The sequence below is a fragment of the Sinohyriopsis cumingii genome, chromosome 7 (genome assembly GCF_028554795.1).
Source record: "Sinohyriopsis cumingii isolate HCF-2022 chromosome 7, ASM2855479v2, whole genome shotgun sequence".
Lineage (NCBI taxonomy): Eukaryota > Metazoa > Mollusca > Bivalvia > Unionida > Unionidae > Sinohyriopsis > Sinohyriopsis cumingii.
The window spans coordinates 118636715-118656859 of record NC_142967.1 but is presented as its reverse complement, the minus strand read 5'-3'; the positions used below and the strand labels follow the sequence as shown (position 1 = coordinate 118656859).

At 37.7% G+C, this 20145-nt stretch overlaps 1 protein-coding gene across 1 annotated transcript in view; it reads right to left on the bottom strand.

Annotated features, from left to right (window-relative positions):
- The window catches only part of LOC149796011 (uncharacterized), an 89235-nt gene that overhangs the window by 52531 nt on the left and 16559 nt on the right, over positions 1–20145 (bottom strand). The window contains exon 6 of the mRNA XM_089963912.1: positions 14326–14512. Coding sequence (XP_089820038.1) covers positions 14326–14512 — 187 coding nt within the window. The remainder of the gene's footprint in view (positions 1–14325; positions 14513–20145) is intronic.

The window sequence follows — 20145 nt, the reverse complement described above, 5'->3', positions numbered from 1 at the left end:
AAAGGTTATTTTCCTCACTTTTTCAATACGGAAGCCAATCAACATGCCGTTCTACCCCATTTGCCAGAGGCTCACTATTACGACCCCGACAACATGCGTACCGAACAACGAGAAGATTTCTACGCTTGGTACCAGGCTCATGCCTCTGACCCCTTCGACTTTCAGGAAGAAATGTTAAAGTATTGTCGTTCCGACGTGGACATTTTACGACGTTGCTGTGGAAAATTTCGAGAACTGTTCATGGAACACGGAGGGGTCGATCCTTTGAAAGAAGCTTGCACCATTGCCAAAGCGTGTTCCTTAGTGTACCGCCAACGATTCATGCCTCAAAAGACCGTGGCTGTCATCAGTCCTCAAACGACCAACTATGTCAAGCGTCAATACTCGGTCAAAGCCCTACGCTGGTTACATTACTTGTGCGACAAGGAAGGCAAATGGATTCAGCATGCCCGCAACGGAGGAGGCGAAAGGACCATCGGAATGTATTCGGTCGATGGCTGGGACTTAAAAAACCCCAAGATCGTGTATGAGTTTAACGGTTGCTTATTTCACGGATGTCCCGTCTGCTACCCTGACCGTGACACTAAAAATCAGTTTTTACAACGGATCATGGAAGACCTGTACCAGAACACTTGTCAGCGACGCTTGAAGTTAGAACAGCAAGGATACCAAGTGGTGGAAATGTGGGAACACGAATATGATCACCGTTGGAAAATCGATCCCGAGTTTAAACGTGCCGTGGAAAGTTACAAGCTGATGGACCCCCTGAACCCGAGGGATAGTTTGTACGGAGGAAGGACCAATGCCACCTGTTTGCTGTACCAAGCCGACGAAGAGAAAGGAGAAGAAATCAAATACTTGGATGTGTGTTCGCTGTATCCCTACGTGTGCAAATATTGTCACTTTCCTACAGGGCACCCGCGATTGCTGACGGAACACATCGACCTGGTCAACATTCGACAATACGAAGGCTTGATCAAGTGCAAAGTTTTGCCTCCTACGAACCTATACCATCCCGTCTTACCTCACCATTGTCAAGGCAAACTGATGTTTCCCTTGTGCCGTACTTGTGCCGAAACGTGCAACCAAGATCAGCCTTGTCAGCACACCCAGGAAGAACGGGCCTTGACGGGAACCTGGGTCAGCGTAGAATTGTTCAAAGCTCTGGACATGGGATACCAACTGTTAGAAGTGTACGAAATTTGCCACTTTCCCAAGACACAACAATACCACAAGGGTGACCCTACTCAGAAAGGCATTTTCGCAGACTACGTGGATGCCTTTTTGAAACTGAAGCAAGAAGCCAGCGGCTATCCTTCCTGGTGTCACACTCCCGAAGACCAAATAAAATTCAAAGAGAAATACCGGGAACAAGAAGGCATCACTTTAGACCACATAGAGAAAAACGAAGGCAGGCGATCGTTTGCCAAAGTGATGTTAAATTGCTTGTGGGGAAAAATGGCAAACGACCGTGTTTACCCAAGATGGAATATTTGACAGAACCTTCCCGCTACTTCCAGATGATTCACGACAAAACCAAATTCATCAAACACGTGGACGTCGTTCGCGAGGATTTGATCTTGGTCAATTACGAAGAAGATCTGGACTTTGTACAAGCCGACCCATTTGGAAATGTCATCATTGCGGCTTACGTGACAGCTCATGCTCGCTTAGAATTGTACAAAGCTTTAGAACTGTTAGGGGATCGCGTCCTGTACTTTGACACGGACAGTTGCATCTACATCGATCGACCGGGTCAGCAACACCCTAACATCGAAGGAGACCGTTTAGGAGCCTGGACAGACGAACATCCTGACGACAAGATTCTAAGTTTCGCGAGTGGCGGTCCTAAAAATTACGGCTACGAATACCGGGACCCACAAGGAGAAGTGCACACAGAGTGTAAAGTGAAAGGATTGACTCTGAATTATCGTACCAGTCGTGTGGTCAACTTTGGCGTATTGAAAGAAGCCTTGCAGTCTGGAGAGGATGCAAACTTTAAAGTGACCACCTACCAGCCGAACAAGATTATACGTTTACCCACTCACCACATCGTCAGTCGACCCTTGGAAAAAGTCTATCAAATCGTGTACCAGAAGCGAGAACGACTTCCCAACCACTTTACTTTGCCGTACGGTCACATCAATATTGGTCAGCATATAAAAAAGGACAACGTCCGAGACCAACAGTTCATTGTCACTACTAAGACCAATTGAGGAAAAATGAATCCCTTCAAACAGCAAGTATAGAGCGTAAGACTCAAGTCCAACGAGAAACTCGGGTGTGATTCTTTGCCTCACTATCACATCACCAATGCAGTAACACATCTTAGTTATTTATGTACTAACGCCATGACAAACTACGTGCAACCAGTGAAACTTCCAGACCACAAAAATTTACCTTATGGACATACTGATATCACCCAGTATAAAAAGGGACGACTTCCAAGAACGGCACTTCATTGCGAGGACAAGCAACGAGAAAGATGAATCACTCTACGCAGATGAAAAAAGAGAAGGAACAAACATCACTGACCTCTTTCACTACCATACCGTCACAGCAAAGTGCGTCCAAGAAGGGAAACGATTCAGTAGACCTACAGGAGTATTTTAGCATCCAAATGACTCAGACAGCGACCTCAAGAAAATTTAGAACGACAACTTGCACCTACACGGTGAAATTTAGAGACTTCGCGTCTGACATTTCAGCCGAGGAAGTAGCAGGTTTCATTACGGACCTACTTGACTCACTGTTAGAGGAACTCAAATGTCATTGCCAAGTCAAAGATCGAGGTCGTTTGAGCCTATCTATGTATCACGACAGTTTGAAGTCACCTGTATGTCTCGGATTTAGCACACCTGCAGAAATAACTTCGTCCAAACTTTTGAGGGCTATTGAAGACGTGCAGTCGATGAGAGGAAAATTTGACATCAACGAAGGAAAAGTAACCATTCATATGGTATACATTGTACCTCCATGGGAAGAAGACGATGACTGCACTTGATCTGCTTACTGATAAGTGTACCTAGCACGATGGATATAACAGCCGATTTATGAATGAAACGGATTAAGTGATGGGAAATATCTACGCTGGGACACAAGTGCTAGCTGACCAGATTTTTAACAACGTGTGAGACGAATAGAGAGAGAGAAACATGAACTTTGTCCTATTTGATTGCATGTTACTTGTTTTGTGTTAGCTTTTTCTTATAAATGAACATTAAATGTAAACAGGTTTACTAGAGCCAAGAACTAAATAACTAGTAAATAGGTTTGTTTGATGTAGAAATGTTTATGTATTAAATGGATAGTGCTTAGACCAAAGCACAGGCCAGAGAGCCCATGAATATACTTGAATAAATGTTTTGAACCCATACAATAGACTTTTCTTTTTTGAGCCTCTATTCTCTCTGTGAGGTTTGTTTTAGAACATTTCTGTCGTCTTTTCTGTGTGTTTAAATGTGTATTTGTATGTTTGTCCCTATCTACCCTTTGTCCTTACAAATACATTAAAATCCCTATAAAAGGTTTTGACCCTATAAACCTTATGACGTCACCCAAAGTTAAATTCCCATTGACATCCAGGTGACATTCCCATGTTCAATTTCCATTGACGACAAAGTGCAAACCCCATATTTTAACGTTAAAGTCCCATTGACGTTAAAGTACCGGTCCTGTTCAATTTCCATGTTCAATTCCCTTTGACGCTCTACAGTTCCATCCATGTTAAAATTTCCCATGTTAAATTCCCCTTGACGCCAGAGTGCATCGACTGTTTTTGCATGGTAAGTCCCTTTGACGCTAGGGTGACCCCATATACTACTTACGTGATTGTAAAACCAGGATTCAGTCTTTAAACAGCCCAGTTTTCTATTTAAAAAAAGCAGGTTTTTATATGTCTAAGCGGATTTTTTCAATTTTTGGAGGTCCCTCGGTAACTCACGCCCTCGTGTATAGTGCGGTTTATGTTTGTGGACACCATTGTGCGCGAGTTATCGAGGGAGAGGTGTACATTTAATATAAGAGTATTCTTTATTAAATTTGATTCAGAAAGAACTATGTAACTCAGATTCAATGTGTTAATCCGGTTTATTTACTTGGATTTGCATCGTAAGTGGCAACAAAACAATTTAAGTTTAGATCCCACCGATTCTCTTCACCTCTCAAGTACGCTCTTAGAAGAAATGTTTGGTTAGATCTTTCTGCCTGGCCATTGCATTTTTGGTTTCCTGCCTTTGATCCTGTTTTCTTTATTTCCAGCATTCTGCCTAGCTCTAGAAGAAATGTCAGAAGCTCTACCTTGATCAGAATGAGTGGATATCAGGCACCCATATATCTGGTAACTATCTCATTTGGTGTCTTCTTAGCACATATTTGAGAAGACTGATCTATATGGGAAGCTCTTCAGCCCATTTAGTAACATGATCTGTTACTAACAATACATAAGGATTTACTTGTGGGGTTCTAATCAAAGGCCCTAATATGATCATTAACAACCCATTGTGAAGCTACCGCTTTAAATTGCCACATTGCAGACATCGTAGCGATATGACTGAACAATTGCTAAAGCTAAGTTAAAAATCCGAATCACACACACACACACAGACATTATATATATATATATATATATATATATATATATATATATATATATATATATATATATATATATATATATATATATATATATATATTGTGAAGCTGTGAAGAATCTCATAACAGAGACTCACGCCTTGCTGATGGACACTGTCCATTCAATAAGTATTTGTAGATTCTTCTATGTCTTTGTCTTCTTCTTGTATTTTCTTCAGAATCGTTTCTGTATATCTGTCCATCCGATCTGTTCATCTAGCATTGCTCTCCTCCACAAACTTCCTATTCCCGTATTCATTATGTTTTAATATACCAACATCATTTTTGCCCAAATCATGTAATCTCTCTTGCTTCTGTCACAACTCATAATCAATGTAAACCGTCATGAAGTTGACCATGAACAGTATTGTTTGCCATGTCTATACTATCCTGGTTTATATAGCACTCATTTTCATATGTAACCCGTGGCTTACCTTTCGTTTGTTGAATTTTCTTTCTTACTACACAATCTGTACCATTTATGTCAACTGCAACATTTGCAAACTCCTGTCACTCCCTAAATGTGTCTCGTACTCCCTTCAAAGTTACACAAACCGTACTGTAAGAATCTGTAGGCAACATAACTGATCTCAAAGACCTTGTCTTGCCTATCACAACTATCCCTGTACACATCAGTTGCATTCTTTGTACAACTATCCACTTCAAAAGGAATTTCTATTACAACTCTCCATAAAAATCACCAAAGTCTTTTACCACACTGTCATCAGATTTTGCACCGCCAGTCTTCTTACTTTCTGCTCCGGACAAAGACTGTCACTCCGAGTCATTCCCATCTCTTCCAAGTTTCAGCCTTCCCCCAGATACAGAGAAAATTCGTCCCGCAAGCCTGAGCTACCATATTCCCTATCTATGTAATGCTTTCCGATTTGGCCATGCTATGAGTTATCTCTCCTGGTGCCTCCATACTTGAACCTCCATCGGTCTTGCTGAAATCTAGTCCCACAATTTAGGCAATCATATGCTCGGTCCATGGATTCAAGACTTTTCAAACGATTGCACGAGGTCGGATGCAAACTATTTTTTTAATTCACACCTGTCTTCTGATTAATTCCTTTCCAGCTACTCTGAGTTTAATATTTCGGCTGATCCTCTTGGACACGTTTTACAAGACCTACACCTCGAAGGCTCCATCAGATCCACTTTTGTTGACATTGCATCTGCATTTCGATGTTTTCTTCCTGGTCTTATCCAACAGTGAAGACGTATGCTAGCAAAATTTCCTTCTATCTTGCTATTCTTCCCTTTGATTCCCTCAAACAAAAATCCAGAGTAGCGGTTGATGATCAGTCCTGACTGTAAACTTCCTACCAAGCAAATACTGTCGATGATTTTCTACAGAACATCCCAGAGCTAACACTTCTTTTGTTCGCATGCAGTAATTTCTTTCAACCTTATTGTGCGTTCGACTTGCATCTGCAAGCAAACACACTCTCTCTCTCTCTCTCTCTCTCTCTCTCTCTCTCTCTCTCTCTCTCTGCACTTGGCGCATGACTGCTTTGATACCCATATCCCTCTTGCGTCTGTGTTTAAAGCAAGTTCTTCCTCTTTTGGTTGGTAGCACATTATATGTGTTATTCTTCAGGCTGATTTCAAGTTCACAAAAAGTTCTTGTCATTTCTAACTCCACTTGTACTCTTCGCGTTATTGTTAGCGGCCTAACGAATTCTGCATAATTATTAAATTTTCTTTAATAACCTCCCAGTGCCAAATATATGCATAACGTCTGTGTCACGTTGTGGGGAAAATTTGCCGATGTTCAGGTTCAGGAATACACATATTTTCTGATTGTTACTTCGTAGTGAGGGCACCTGGATCAGTGTATCTCCCAGGGGTGTAAAAGTGAGGGTAAAAAAACAACAACTTTGGAACAAAAGGCTTCTAAGGTAACATATCTTTGCTCGAATTTGAGTCACTTTCCTAACCAGGATTGTTGGATTGATGCATTATTATGTACCGTTTTATTTATTAGAAATGGAACCTTTAGTGTTTTGCAAATTATTAACATGCAAGTTTAACTTATGTAGATTGTTGGTTGTGTAATTTGCTATGTTGCATCGTAATGCATGACTGAATTTATTAGTGAACTGTTTTAGAACTTGTACTTGCTTTGTTAGTATATGACTATATGTAGGTTATGAATTATGCAGAGCTAGTCATTGTTGGACTTGTGCAGATATAATTATGTATTTGAATATTTTAGGTTTCGTTGTAATTCGTATTGCAGAAAATGCGTATGATTGTTGTTGATGACGAGAGTTTACTACATAGAGAAGTTAACAATTAGGGATGTGTATGCGTGTATCAGAAGTCGTTGATAATATTGTTATTGTTATAGCACAATTAGTGTAGAACCAAGCGTGCATTGAGTACTTAGACGTGATTGTGAGTTGACCTGATAACGTATTCGTCATTATTTTGATGAATGATCCGTGAGAGTATGGTTACTTTTTCTGATATTAGAGCAAGGAGACCAGATTATACGTCCATTCTAATTTCACAGGAAGCTATCAGGGTGGGAGCGAGATGTGACACTCTAGGATGGGAAAGAAGGAAGACACGCTGAGACCACGTGAGCGGAGACGTATTGCCGGAAGGAAGCGTAGAAGAGAGTTCCTGAAGTGCAAGGAGAGCATGAAGTGGATGCTAAAGGAATTACCAAAGGAGAGATACGAGAGGTGGATAGGTGAGTAACAGAATCAACACAGAAGGGAAGCACACTCTCTTAAGAGTGTAACTTCATAAGAGGATAATAAAAGGCAACGGAATAGGTCATTGTTTGTATTTGTCGAAATAATTTACGGTTGAGAAATTGTCGATGAAATAGTTGAATACGTTGATATTTTCTAAATTGTTATACCTTTCGCCTTGAGTCTCTTATACACATTGACAGTCGGCATTGGTGACGTGGGGCTCGGAGCTATAAGAATTTTAAATCGTCTGTCCTTCTCCTGTGTTAGAAATAATACTGTAGGAGGCACGTAACAGTCTGTCCCATTTGTAGGTATTTTCTGCATTTGGTTGTACTATCTCTTCTTAAATCATCTGCCCAAGAAAAGTTTGTGTGTGTATGTGCGTGTTCCTGTGTGTGTGATTTGGAATTTCAACTTAGCTTTAACAATTTTTTCAGTCATATCGCTTCGGAGTTTGCTGTGTGGCAGTCTATAGCGACGTCTAGCACTTGGACATCACTGGCATGATGACCCACCCAGTCACATTATCTTGACACCAGGCCGACCAGTCCTAACACTAAACTCTTAATGCTGAGCGCATAGCGAGGTTGCTGTTAGTACCATTTTTAATAAGTATTTGTTATGACTCAGCCGGGGTTTTAACCAGCAACTTGCCGCATCCAAGGCGGACGCTTTAACCACTAGGCCACCGGAGTGGTGCCCAGGAAAAGTTACATCGTCACTCAAACATAGGCATTTAGTAGGTTTCAGTTCAACCGTGCCATCTCCAATTGATTCAATACCATTTCCACCATCTCCAATCTGGACGTATGTGCTTCCAAATTTTATGTAACAACCATATTATTATCTGTATATTTTACATATATTTACAACTGTACTCCCTGAAGAGCAATTTCTATAATGCTTTGGAGCATGTCCCATGAGTTAGACACCATCACTGACATCGCTACGAATTCATACAGGCCATTTATTGTAACAAAACTGTCAGAAAGAAAGTTGAAAATAAAATAGCTGTCATTGGCATATAGACAGTCATGCGCACAATGTATAGGAAATCGTCCGGCTTTGTTATAGCATACAGCCATTGATACTATATACAAATCCTCATTTTCCAGTGTCACAACACTGTTACTTACCTTTTGAACATTTCCTTGTTGAACCTTGTGGAAACCGGTTTGGGTCAACAAAGACGATATCCGCTAGTGTAAAGGATCATTCTTTGTTTCCAGGTTTTATTTTCCCTCCTTGTGGCGCTAGCCACTTTCACGGTTGCTTGTTGTGTCACAAGGGCGAAAAAATCCAGGACGCCCCAAGAACAATGGAACAGAGGAGCCCCAGTAACATGAAGTACGCAATAATTCAGTACACATTTAAGAACCCATAGGATGGCGTACCCGTAGAGTAAAGAAGCCACTAGAGGGCGTACCTATACAGTTAATAAGGCAAAAAGGATGTACATTTACAATGAGAAAGCCATATATATAAGGATCAAAATGATGACAATTCATGAATCAGTTTTCAAAGCATACGCAGTGAAAATGTTAAGAGATATATTACTACTCTAATAATGAGATAACTTCATCGTTTTTATACTTATCAAAGAATCATAAGTTATCTGGAATTACTTTATATCATAATAATTTCATTTAATAACTTCTTGGAAGCATAAACAACATTCAGTTTCGTAGAAAAGAACCTCCAAACTGACTTTTAACCCAAAACACAAGTATCTTCTTCAAAAAAGTTGTTATCCAAATCTCTGCATTTTGGACATGCCGTAAAGCCAGGCATTGAGAAAATGCAGTTATTTTCTGGCGATGAAACATTTCAAAAACAATCTTAAAAGATGTCTGATCCCATGATGGAACAAGGTAATGACAAAAACTTCATAGTGGAATCAAAACAAGGGTTCAACAAACAAGCCATTCTGACTTCTTAAAAGATAGAACACAATACAATGGTTGATCGAAATCCATTTATCTTGGCCTTCAATGTCACGGGATTGTATATATTTTCGGTATTTATTATTTGGATTAAATGCATGTACTCAGGTTTCGTTTTTTTATGTACAGCGTTACCCGAGGGTAGTTTATTATTTATTATCGTATATTATTTCGAAATGGTGAGTTCGGTTCAATCCATGCTACACGAGCAAAGTGCTTACGATGGGAAAACCGATATACCTTGAGCGCACTTGCAGTGTATGACTACATGACCTGTGTATGAAATACCTCATAGTAGAGTAAAACATCACATTATGATGAGTATTGACAGTGAGCAGTCCACTTTCTGACGCGTGATCTCCAGCTGTAACGGTATGTGACTTAAATATTTTTTTAATTATTTGCATTATAGCACATGATTGCTTTACTGTTATATTTATCTTTTATGTTAGGTAATTCCGGCTCGTGTCATATAATGCAATGTCACAGTCTGTTTCCTAGTTACCTGTATGTAACAGAATGATTATAATCGCAATATTGTTGTATCTATTAAAAAAGAGAAAATGTCACGTTGAGTACTATAATAATCTTGCCATATAAAGGTTCACTTCTGAACCTGATTTTCACCTCGTCCTGTAGTCCAGATAACATAATTTGTATAAAATAATCAAGTTTACAGTACATAACGTCATCACGTACTCTTATACATGTCATTTCTAGTCCACCGATTCGGATATTATATTTTCAGCTGACTGATTGATGAATGATTGATTTAAGGCCGGTGACTGGTGACTGGTGAATGCTGGGTGTGGTGCTGAAGGAGTGTAGGAGGGTTAAGCTGTATCTCCGTATATGCAACGTATTGTAGACCGTGAGTAGTGTAGTCATTTTTTCAACTACCGTGGGCCGTGGTGCTAATTTGTTTTGTGTTATACCCAGTGTGGTGCTGTCGAGGGGTAACGTCGACGCGGATGGAGATAAAGTTCATCACGTGGTGAGGAACCATGGTTTCTGAACCAACGGGTCCCCAGAGAACAAGAGATTATACGGATCTTCAAGCAGACCAGGAGGGGCAGACCGTTCGTGGTGGCTCCTCAGCCATTCGACAGAGCGTTTGGGGCTGATAAGACCTTTCGGATTTGTGTTCTACTCCGAAAGATATATGTCCCAATGTTTCATCACATTTCACTATTTGAGTGAAGACTCATCATGTTTTACTATTTGAGTGAAGACTCATCATGTTTCACTATTTGAGTGAAGACTCATCATGTTTCACTATTTGAGTGAAGACTCATCATGTTTCACTATTTGAGTGAAGACGAATCATGTTTCACTATTTGAGTGAAGACGAATCATGTTTCACTATTTGAGTGAAGACGAATCATGTTTCGCTATTTAAGTGAAGACGAATCATGTTTCGCTATTTGAGTGAAGACTCATCATGTTTCGCTATTTGAGTGAAGACTCATCATGTTTCACTATTTGAGTGAAGACTCATCATGTTTCGCTATTTGAGTGAAGACTCATCATGTTTCACTATTTGAGTGACGACGAATCATATTTTATTATCTGACTGACCTACACCATTTTTGCGTGTGAAAAATTGTCAATATTTACGTAAATCATTTCTTCCATTATGTGGAATCACTTTGAATCATGAATCATTGCATTTGTTTACTTTTTGAGGTTTCTTCTTGCATAGAAGTTTACGTTTCATTTAAATCGCAGTACATTATCAGGTCTGTTCATATCTTGTTAAATATCCAATATCTGGATTTTTTGGCGCACGAATAAAAGTTTTTTTTCATTGAATCATTCATAAATAAACATTGTTTTTTCGTCACCATCAAAAGTATTCGTTATAATCCGACCCCAAACCGGTTATCTTGTTGCATTCCATTCAGATAATCACGTCAATCCACACGTCCACTAACACTGACCCATCCTGGAAACGTTTGACACACTAATGTTAATCCTCCTGAACACATCACAATTCGACTATTGAAGAACGAAAAGTCTCAAACACATTCTAGTGATAGCAGGTCTAACGGAAATCACAATCCATGATCATAGTTGCATAGTAGTCCTTATAGTGACAAAAGCAGGAAGACCTATGACTAGGTCATACAGACCAACGCATTCTCTAGCTAGGCGACGAAAAAAAATTAACATAGATTCTCTAGACAAAACATAAAAAACAGAATGTACTTTATTGCATCTCATGTAAGATGTGGTGCCTTCAGCTAGCTGAAGAAATTTAAAATCTACACGTAATGAACAATCTTCATTGATCTGATTGGACGACAGCGACTTTGAAAACAAATTCAGTTGCAGAACAGTTCTCTTCCACTAGCCACACATCCAGTGATATAACACTTACTGCAATTGCTCACAAGCTCAACAAAAACTAACGATTCGTACCGGATACGCTACCTTAAAACACTGAGATCAAGCGACTTAAAAACTAAAATTACTCCAAACATGCACGCACACGCAAATATATTTGACATATCTGATCAGCCCCATCATTGGCAGTCAAACTAATTCATTCATTTTTTCGCAATACTCATTATCCTATAATACCAACTGTCTTTCAGACAATAAATGGTAGTGTTCATGTCGTCCATAAAAAAGAATGAATTATCCGTAAAATTTTACTTTAGGATGGTACTATTGTTTCTCCTTTTTGTAATTCAATATTAACCATGTTGCCACCTTAATTATCTGAGCTGAAACCAATAGTGTGTGACATATAATATATTTAAAATATATTTCCATTAGACGAAGTCATGCAAACGTTTCTAGTTTCAAAGCTTTCTTTTGTGATTATCGTCTATTGTGCCCATATTATGTTTTTGCGTTGACAAGATTCATCCAGAGTCAAAAGCTCGTAAGCTACTTAAAACGTTTTATATTGTTCCATTTTAATTTGCGCCATATAAATCTTATCGAATTCTTCACACATTTGATTCTCTTAATAAGGTAAAAGTTAGAGTGGTTACCTTGATATCAGGTATATCTGCTGGAGAGTCAATCAACGATTCCTCTTCAAATGTGTCTTAAATTGAGGCGAATCTTCTTTACATGGGCAGGTACTACTATAACAGGTATGCACAAGGTAAATCTAGGTAGCTCAGATTTGTGTGCATACCGTAGATCACGTGTTGCGTTAATGATACTGACTAAAGTCTAAATAACGCTTGTTATATTGATTGAAAACAGACAAGATGATCTTGTTACCGCTGAAGGAAGCACACATTCTAGATAAGAGCTTGATATGGCTGGCATATTTGAACAGGTCAGTCTAGCCGTAGATATTATCCATGTAGACGAGAGTAGCATATTTGAACAAGTCAATCTGGCCATACATATTATCTATGTAGATGAGATTAACTTGTATCCAACTACACAATTTATGTTTGTAATAGGTGTAGGGGTATTTGGGAGAAATAACGTTACCTCTCAGTGGATTCTTGTACTTTAATCAGACTTGATAATGACTAAATGAAGACCTAGAAGATGAAGACAATGAAGAACGCGAAGATGAAGATAAGCAAGATGAAGACCTCTAACATATACACATGAAATATATAAATAATTAAGAGTAAAGGGTCTATCACACACGGACAATTCACAAGATAATAAGGCGCGGAATTATTTTAAAACTATTACAATGTAATTAAAAACTTAACAGCTGACTCGGCAAGACCTCCTAGGTACTGGTGTAGTTAGAGACTGAGTATTACCCGTCCGAGGGTCGGTATTCTCCATACTCTGTCGGTGTTACCGATGACGAAGTCTCTGATGCAGGGGTAGTCAGAGCAGCCTCTCTTTTGGGGGTTACAACATCTTGCTGACATAGACCGCGGACACTCTGCCGGTCAGGGGTTAAACTGGTTTCCTGTAAAGGGGAACGAATTGTCTCAGTTGAAACTGACTGAGGGTTTCTGTGTCTATTAACCCGGGAGTTGGAATCTGGTCTATTGTTATGTATGGGAAGAGAATAGGTATAAATTTCCACTTCAGAATCTGAGTGTTCTAGACTGGATCCGGGGTCTCTGCACAGAGCTTGAGCGTGGGCATCTGGAGTTGCTGGGACTGATTGGGGTTAGGTCTTTCGGGACTTTTTGGACCAGGAAAGCTAGAGGAAGGTGGAAGTAAGTTGAAAGGAGCAAGAAGTTCCTGTGAAGGGTTTTCTGGTTTCCTTTGCCATCTTCTGGCTCTACAGTGTTAGATTTGTATTCTGAACAATTATTTTACCTCTTAGGTACGTTCTAAAATATATTTGTTTAAACCGAATTATATTTAAGTAAAAGTCTCCTGTGCTAGACTTGGTGTCAGCCGTAAGAATATAGTTATGTAAAAATTTTATAAGGTTACCAAACTATACGTTTATTGTTGAATGACAGGAATTGCTTAAGATAATTCTTTTAATGAGTGAGAATACCGCATATATTGCAGTTAATATGCAAATAGGTTCAACATTTCATAGTTATTCATAAAATGTGTATGTAATCAAAACAAAAGTGTGTACGTTTCCTAGACCATTATTTTAATATCAGTTCGCAATAAATGACACATTTTCATTTTGACAGAATCATTACATAGATAAATGAAATCATTCTTAGGTACATAATCTTCGTATGGCAAAGAAAGTCCTCTAACTAAATTTCAATCCCGTTCCTCCAAGTTTTCGCTGAAATTTTTCCTCCATTCTTTTTAACATCTCCTCTGTGTAAACTTCACGTCTTCCTCCGATCTGACCTGACGGAAAATATATGCACAAATATTTGTAATTTCAGCCTTCACTTGCCTAATTTGCTTAAAGTTTCACGAAAGATGAAATATGAACTGACTTTCAAAATTGCTGCATTTTAATGTTATTTTCATCATTTGCTTTATTATTAGCTTAATATTCACGAAATAAATTTGCATGAAAACTAATTTATTTTAGTTAGACAATTTATTTGACCTAAGTACAAAAGCTGTATATAATTATTCTCTTTATCTCCATTTATGCTGTGATTCCTACTAATCACCTTTGTCAATAAGACCAGTGAACGTGGAATCAGTCTGCTTGATGCGTTCGGCATAGGAAAAGTTCACAGCCTTGTTCTCCTTCATGTTTTGGAAACTACAATGATTCGATATCTTATCAACCAACTCATCGTTTATAGTCTTCTTTTCCAGGAAGTTGGCAATACGCCGAATTACAGTCGTTTTGTCCTGAAAAACAAAGTTCAACATTTTCTCCGTCAAAATCGTGTATTGAGAGCTTTGTGGCAGTGGTTTCATTTTTGCTACATTCTGCGAGGGAAAAATTGTTCCAAGCTACAATACAGTCACTAACACATCCATCAGAAGGTAACCTCGAAGACAAAACAAAAATGCATTTGAGATTATCTCCGCCAATAATTATAATTGAAACCACTCTCTCTCTCTCTCAATTACAAACATACCTCTGCTTAAATGGTAATGTAATTCAGATGTAATTTTGCATAGCACATATGTGGTCCAATGAAAAACCGTACACAGTGTCATCTGTTGCAATCGGTACACATCAGTTGCGTTATACAGCAAACATGTAACCATGATCGGAAGTTCACAAAATGCAACATCATTTACTTTCACTTTTTGTAGTCTGAATGGAATATTATTTGGATGTCCATTATTTGTTTTACTTCCAGTTTTCAAATCTACCTGACGAATTCTGAGTCCATCCAAATGAATCACTAGCAGATAGCTTATAGTAATAAAAATAAAGAAAGAAAGAGAACGTAAAAGATATAGAACATGTATAAGACCTAATTTATATATTCATGTTAAATTTAGACTTGACGCTGTGCAAGGATATAATGGAGTATACATTTACAGAGATATAAAGGAGTAAACATTTACCGAGATATAAAGGAGTAAACATTTACCGAGATATAAAGGTGTAAACATTTACAGGGATATAATGGATTAACATTTACAGAGAATGGTTTTACAAATAAACAAGTATGCGTACAAATTATAAATCATGAAAAGCGTACCATTTTAAAAATCAAATCAAATATCGCTATCTACACCGATATAGCTATTTATTTGTACCCTAATTGCTAATACAAGTATCTACACTAGTATAGTTTTACATATTTACCATAGTTACCAATGACAGTACTTACATTGGTATAGTTATACATCGGTACAATAGTAAGTATAATGGTATTTACAATGGAATATCAATAATGTCATTCCATAGTTAACAGTAACATTATTTGCATTATTTGCATTCGTATAGTTATACACTGGTTCCCTTAGTTACCACGTTACTTATCTCAGAAGAAGCAGCTTTTTTCATGCAAAAGAGTTAGCATTTTCAACGTCCTATTACTAACTTAATTTGGCGGCATACAATATTAGTGGTCTAATAGTCACAAATTTGGTTAACTGACCATGGGAAGATCTGACCAGCACGAAAATAACTAAGTTATTCATTTATTAAAAGGGGCTTGCATCTTCATACACTAATAAATCTGTATATAGAAAAATCCTTATAAGGTTTGCAGAACGTAATCGATTTTATACATGGTGATGAAGAGACAAAGGAAAATTGAATAATTCACGGATAGACCAACTAACAGGCTAGCAGGCCAATGGTCGTTGCAGAGAGAGAGAGAGAGAGAGAGAGAGAGAGAGAGAGAGAGAGAGAGAGAGAGAGAGAGAAAATAGATACTGAGGGCATCACTTCTATCATTGATGAATGTGAAATAATAGACCATACTGCATTCAGTGATTGCGGTTGTTATATATGCATTTTCTTAGCGTGGGTATATTTGTATTTTTATTTGTGACTGCGCTGGTGTGTGTTTAAGTGCATATGGTGTGCGTGAGAATGGATTTACAGCAATATATTCGGATAAGGAAAGATGAGTACCCATTCAGCAGTTTGTTCAAACCTTTTTATTTATTTTAAACTTTCCATGTTCCATATTCTAGAAGACTTTGAACTTGTGTCGAATGCACTTATTCACGTACGAGGCATTTCCCTCCCCGGCTCATCCCCCTCCGTCAATCAATTTAATATATATATATATATATATATATATATATATATATATATATATATATATATATATATATATATGTGTGTGTGTGTGTGTGTGTGTGCGTCTAAGAGTTTGAAATTACGGGGTTTTAACGTGCTATATTACTTTGATTTGGGAAGGAAAATCCATGTACCGTTTTTATTGTGTATGACTAATAAATAGCGGTATCCAGCAAAACATCTGCTATTTAAGGATATTATGCTTTTTGTTGGCAAATTAATTTGAGTATAAAATAAAATGAATTTGCTCTCTACGAGCTAGTAACGGATATATTTTATTTGGTGGGAGAAAAATGTGAATGTTGTCACCCACTCAATGACGTATGTCCCTTGTTCACTGGTTTCAAGCAAATATCCTTTCTGTTAACATGTTCAGAAATGCCCTGACAGTGCACCAACTGTAGACTTAGTTGCTAGCAATGGAACGGAAATTAAAATTCATTTTAATCTGAGTCTATGAATAGCAAAGGAATAGTGATCTAATATAATGAAAAACGTGTTCATTTTACGAATAAACGGATTTTAACATTAAGCCTCCATTTTGATTATACTTTTATAGAGACAATTAAAATTTAAACATGGCTTTATAAAACATATCTTTGTGGGCCGTTTTGCAGACAAAGGAATGGAATATACTGATAATTGACAATATAATTGTATAAATGTTTAAAGGGTTAACAGTATGGGCCGATCTGCTGACAAGGAAAATGATAATTTAGTATACACTGACACATAGTAACCAAACTACAGATAGACTGACCATAACCTATATTTGCTTACCAGCAAATCTACACGCTGGTTATTGCATACATCTACTTAACAACACCCATACCTACTGACCAATACAGGAACTGAATAAGCAGGAAACCATATTTACTATACAATATCTATATCTACTAACCAGCATGCAATGAGAAAATAATTATAAATTATGCGCCTGAGTAACGAAGACTAACACCTAGAATAGACAGAATTGTATTTCACACTCGTCTGAGTAACGAAGAGCAACACCTAGAATAGACAGAATTGTATTTCACACTCGTGCCTCCAGATTTTAATCCCAAAGCTGGGCTTAAGAGACAAAGTATATAAAGTTCACACTTGCACACAAGCGTACAGCTCATGCTTATGGTATAACGGTACCAATTGTACAATCCCAGGTGGGCGGAACTTAAGGTGCAGGGAACATTTCATTCAGAAATAAAGAACAACACTAGCTGTGATTGGTGCGTTATGTAAGAGTTGTACTTTCTGTTAGGCTTAAAAAAGTTGAGCCTCTTGCCAACATGTGAGATTATATTAATTCATATCTTTGTGTGATGACCCAGGGTTAGTGACCTAATGTATCTGCAGACAGTGTAAAAAGTTCAAAGCTTATACTTTATAATAAGATTGGGTCATGTCCAGCTGCGTCTGGTGTTATGTTCTGCATATACCAAACAAATATAAAGTCCTTTGTTTTAGGTGAACTGTACTTTTTGAAGGAGAAGTATATACTATATGGTACAGTGACCTTTGACCTAGTTATTGCATAATATGATATCATGTGATTTATCCCATATCACCCATGTAAAGTTCAATAAGTGCTGATATGATTAAAACACAGCTCATAGTTAAAACAATTCATTTTATTCCCAAAATGTGGTTTGGTAGTAAAGGACAATTATGAAAACAGCGGCTGAAATAGTTCAAGGACAATTACATACACATACATATAAGACACAGCTTGGTAACTCATAAAATTGTTTTTGACAAGCGAGACTAAGTACACTTGTTACTTGTACAGTCCCAAGCTATATCACAGATTATTGAAACAATTAAGGTTGGCTATAGGTGTAAAGGTACCAAATGTACAATCCCAGGTGGGCGGAGCTTAAGGTGTAGGGCACACTGCATTCAGAAACAAAGAACAATACTAGCTGTGATTGGTGCATTATGTAAGAGCTGTACTTTCTGTTAGGCTTAAATAAGTTGAGCCTCTTGCCAACATGTGAGATTACGTTAATTCATATCTAGATAATATTTTGTATTTTTGATGATTTTTTAAAATGTGGTACACATGGCTGTACATTTGTATGTTGGGACTAGATAACTCTTACCCCTGTCTAGTTCCAGTAGAGTTATCTCTTGAATGCAATAGAGTACTTGGTTTTGTCCTTGTCAAACTGACAATCTAATATTGTTCTTTATGGCAGTGTGTGACATGCATGCTGAGATAGGATAGAAAGTATATTTATTTCACAAAACATTAGCATTGAGGTATATGGAAACACAATTGGTACCGTGATACCTTATACACCATCCCACATGGAATGTAAGGATAGCAAATTATAGGAGTGGTCACATTTATACAAGCATTTCACTCATCTCTCATACATATTCTAATAAGTATGAAAATGAAGCAATGATAGAAGTGTTTTAAGTTTTTTGGCGGAAGACCAAACATGGACAAAAGTGCAAAGACATTCAGGCATAATAGCAAAAAGTTTGCCAATGATCACGTAGTATCACTGTTTCTGAGAGACCTTTTTGTACCTGAAAAGGTCATTAGTTTCGTTTTCCAACCACACTCTCCTTATTAGCAAACCCTCACCTGCTGTGCTTCCCATGGTTCACACACACACACACACACACACACACAGACACACATATATGTGTGTGTGTGTGTGTGTATATATATATATATATATATATATATATATATATATATATATATATATATATATATATATATATATATATATCCACCTCGTCTATCTCTATGGGTACACAAAACTAGACAAGGCAACATGAGGCTGGTTAATCCTACATTTATGGGATGTGGGTTGTATATGTACTTGAATATGGTGCTCCTGATGTCATTACTTCTTTGTTATACTTATTTCCACTCAATTTTCTATGTATATTTCTTAAACTTTGGTATATTTCACGAAACATGTTGCCATTTTGTGGTTGATATGTCCACATTTTACCAGGCTCTTATTGATGGAAAGATCCATTTTTCCCGTTTGGTTTAATTGTGTATTACTTTGCCTAGGTTAACCATGACTGCTTGGAATATTCGGTTGATTCTAAATCACACCTCTTTTGTCCAGGTGATATATGCCACGAACGCTGCACACCCTGCTTTTTGTACTCGATATGTGGATGTAAACATACTCAGAGTTGATCTGTGAACGTGATATAAAACATCACTTGACTTATAAATGTAACGAAAGGATAGATATGATGACAATTTCAAGAGCATGTCAAAGTACTTGTGTCTAAAATATCAAAAGGGTAGCAACACCACTTGTCACAATCAACATTTCTGTACTTGAGATGTGGATGTAAGCATATTCAGAGTTGATCTGTGAACGTAATATAAAACATATCTTGACTTATAAATTTTACGAAAGGATTGATATGAAGACAATTTCAAGAGCATGTCAAAGTATTTGTTTCTAAAATATCAAAAGGGTAGCAACACCACTTGTCACAATCAACATTTGTATTAAACTCCGCTAACTCAATCGGGAACTATAACATGAAGTGTGAGGATTATGGCAATCCTGACACTTTATGGGCAACAAATAATCAAAATAACAAATGAGTAAAGGTTAAGCATGAACGTACTATTTTCAGGAGAGCGTCGATGCGTTTAGTTCAGTCTTTCACGATTTTCTCTTATGGTATGAATGTTTGTGCTCTTTCGGCTGTTCTTCCTTGATAACACTGGACAACAAATTTTTACAAAAGTCATGTTACTGAAATAAAATTAGTCAATTCT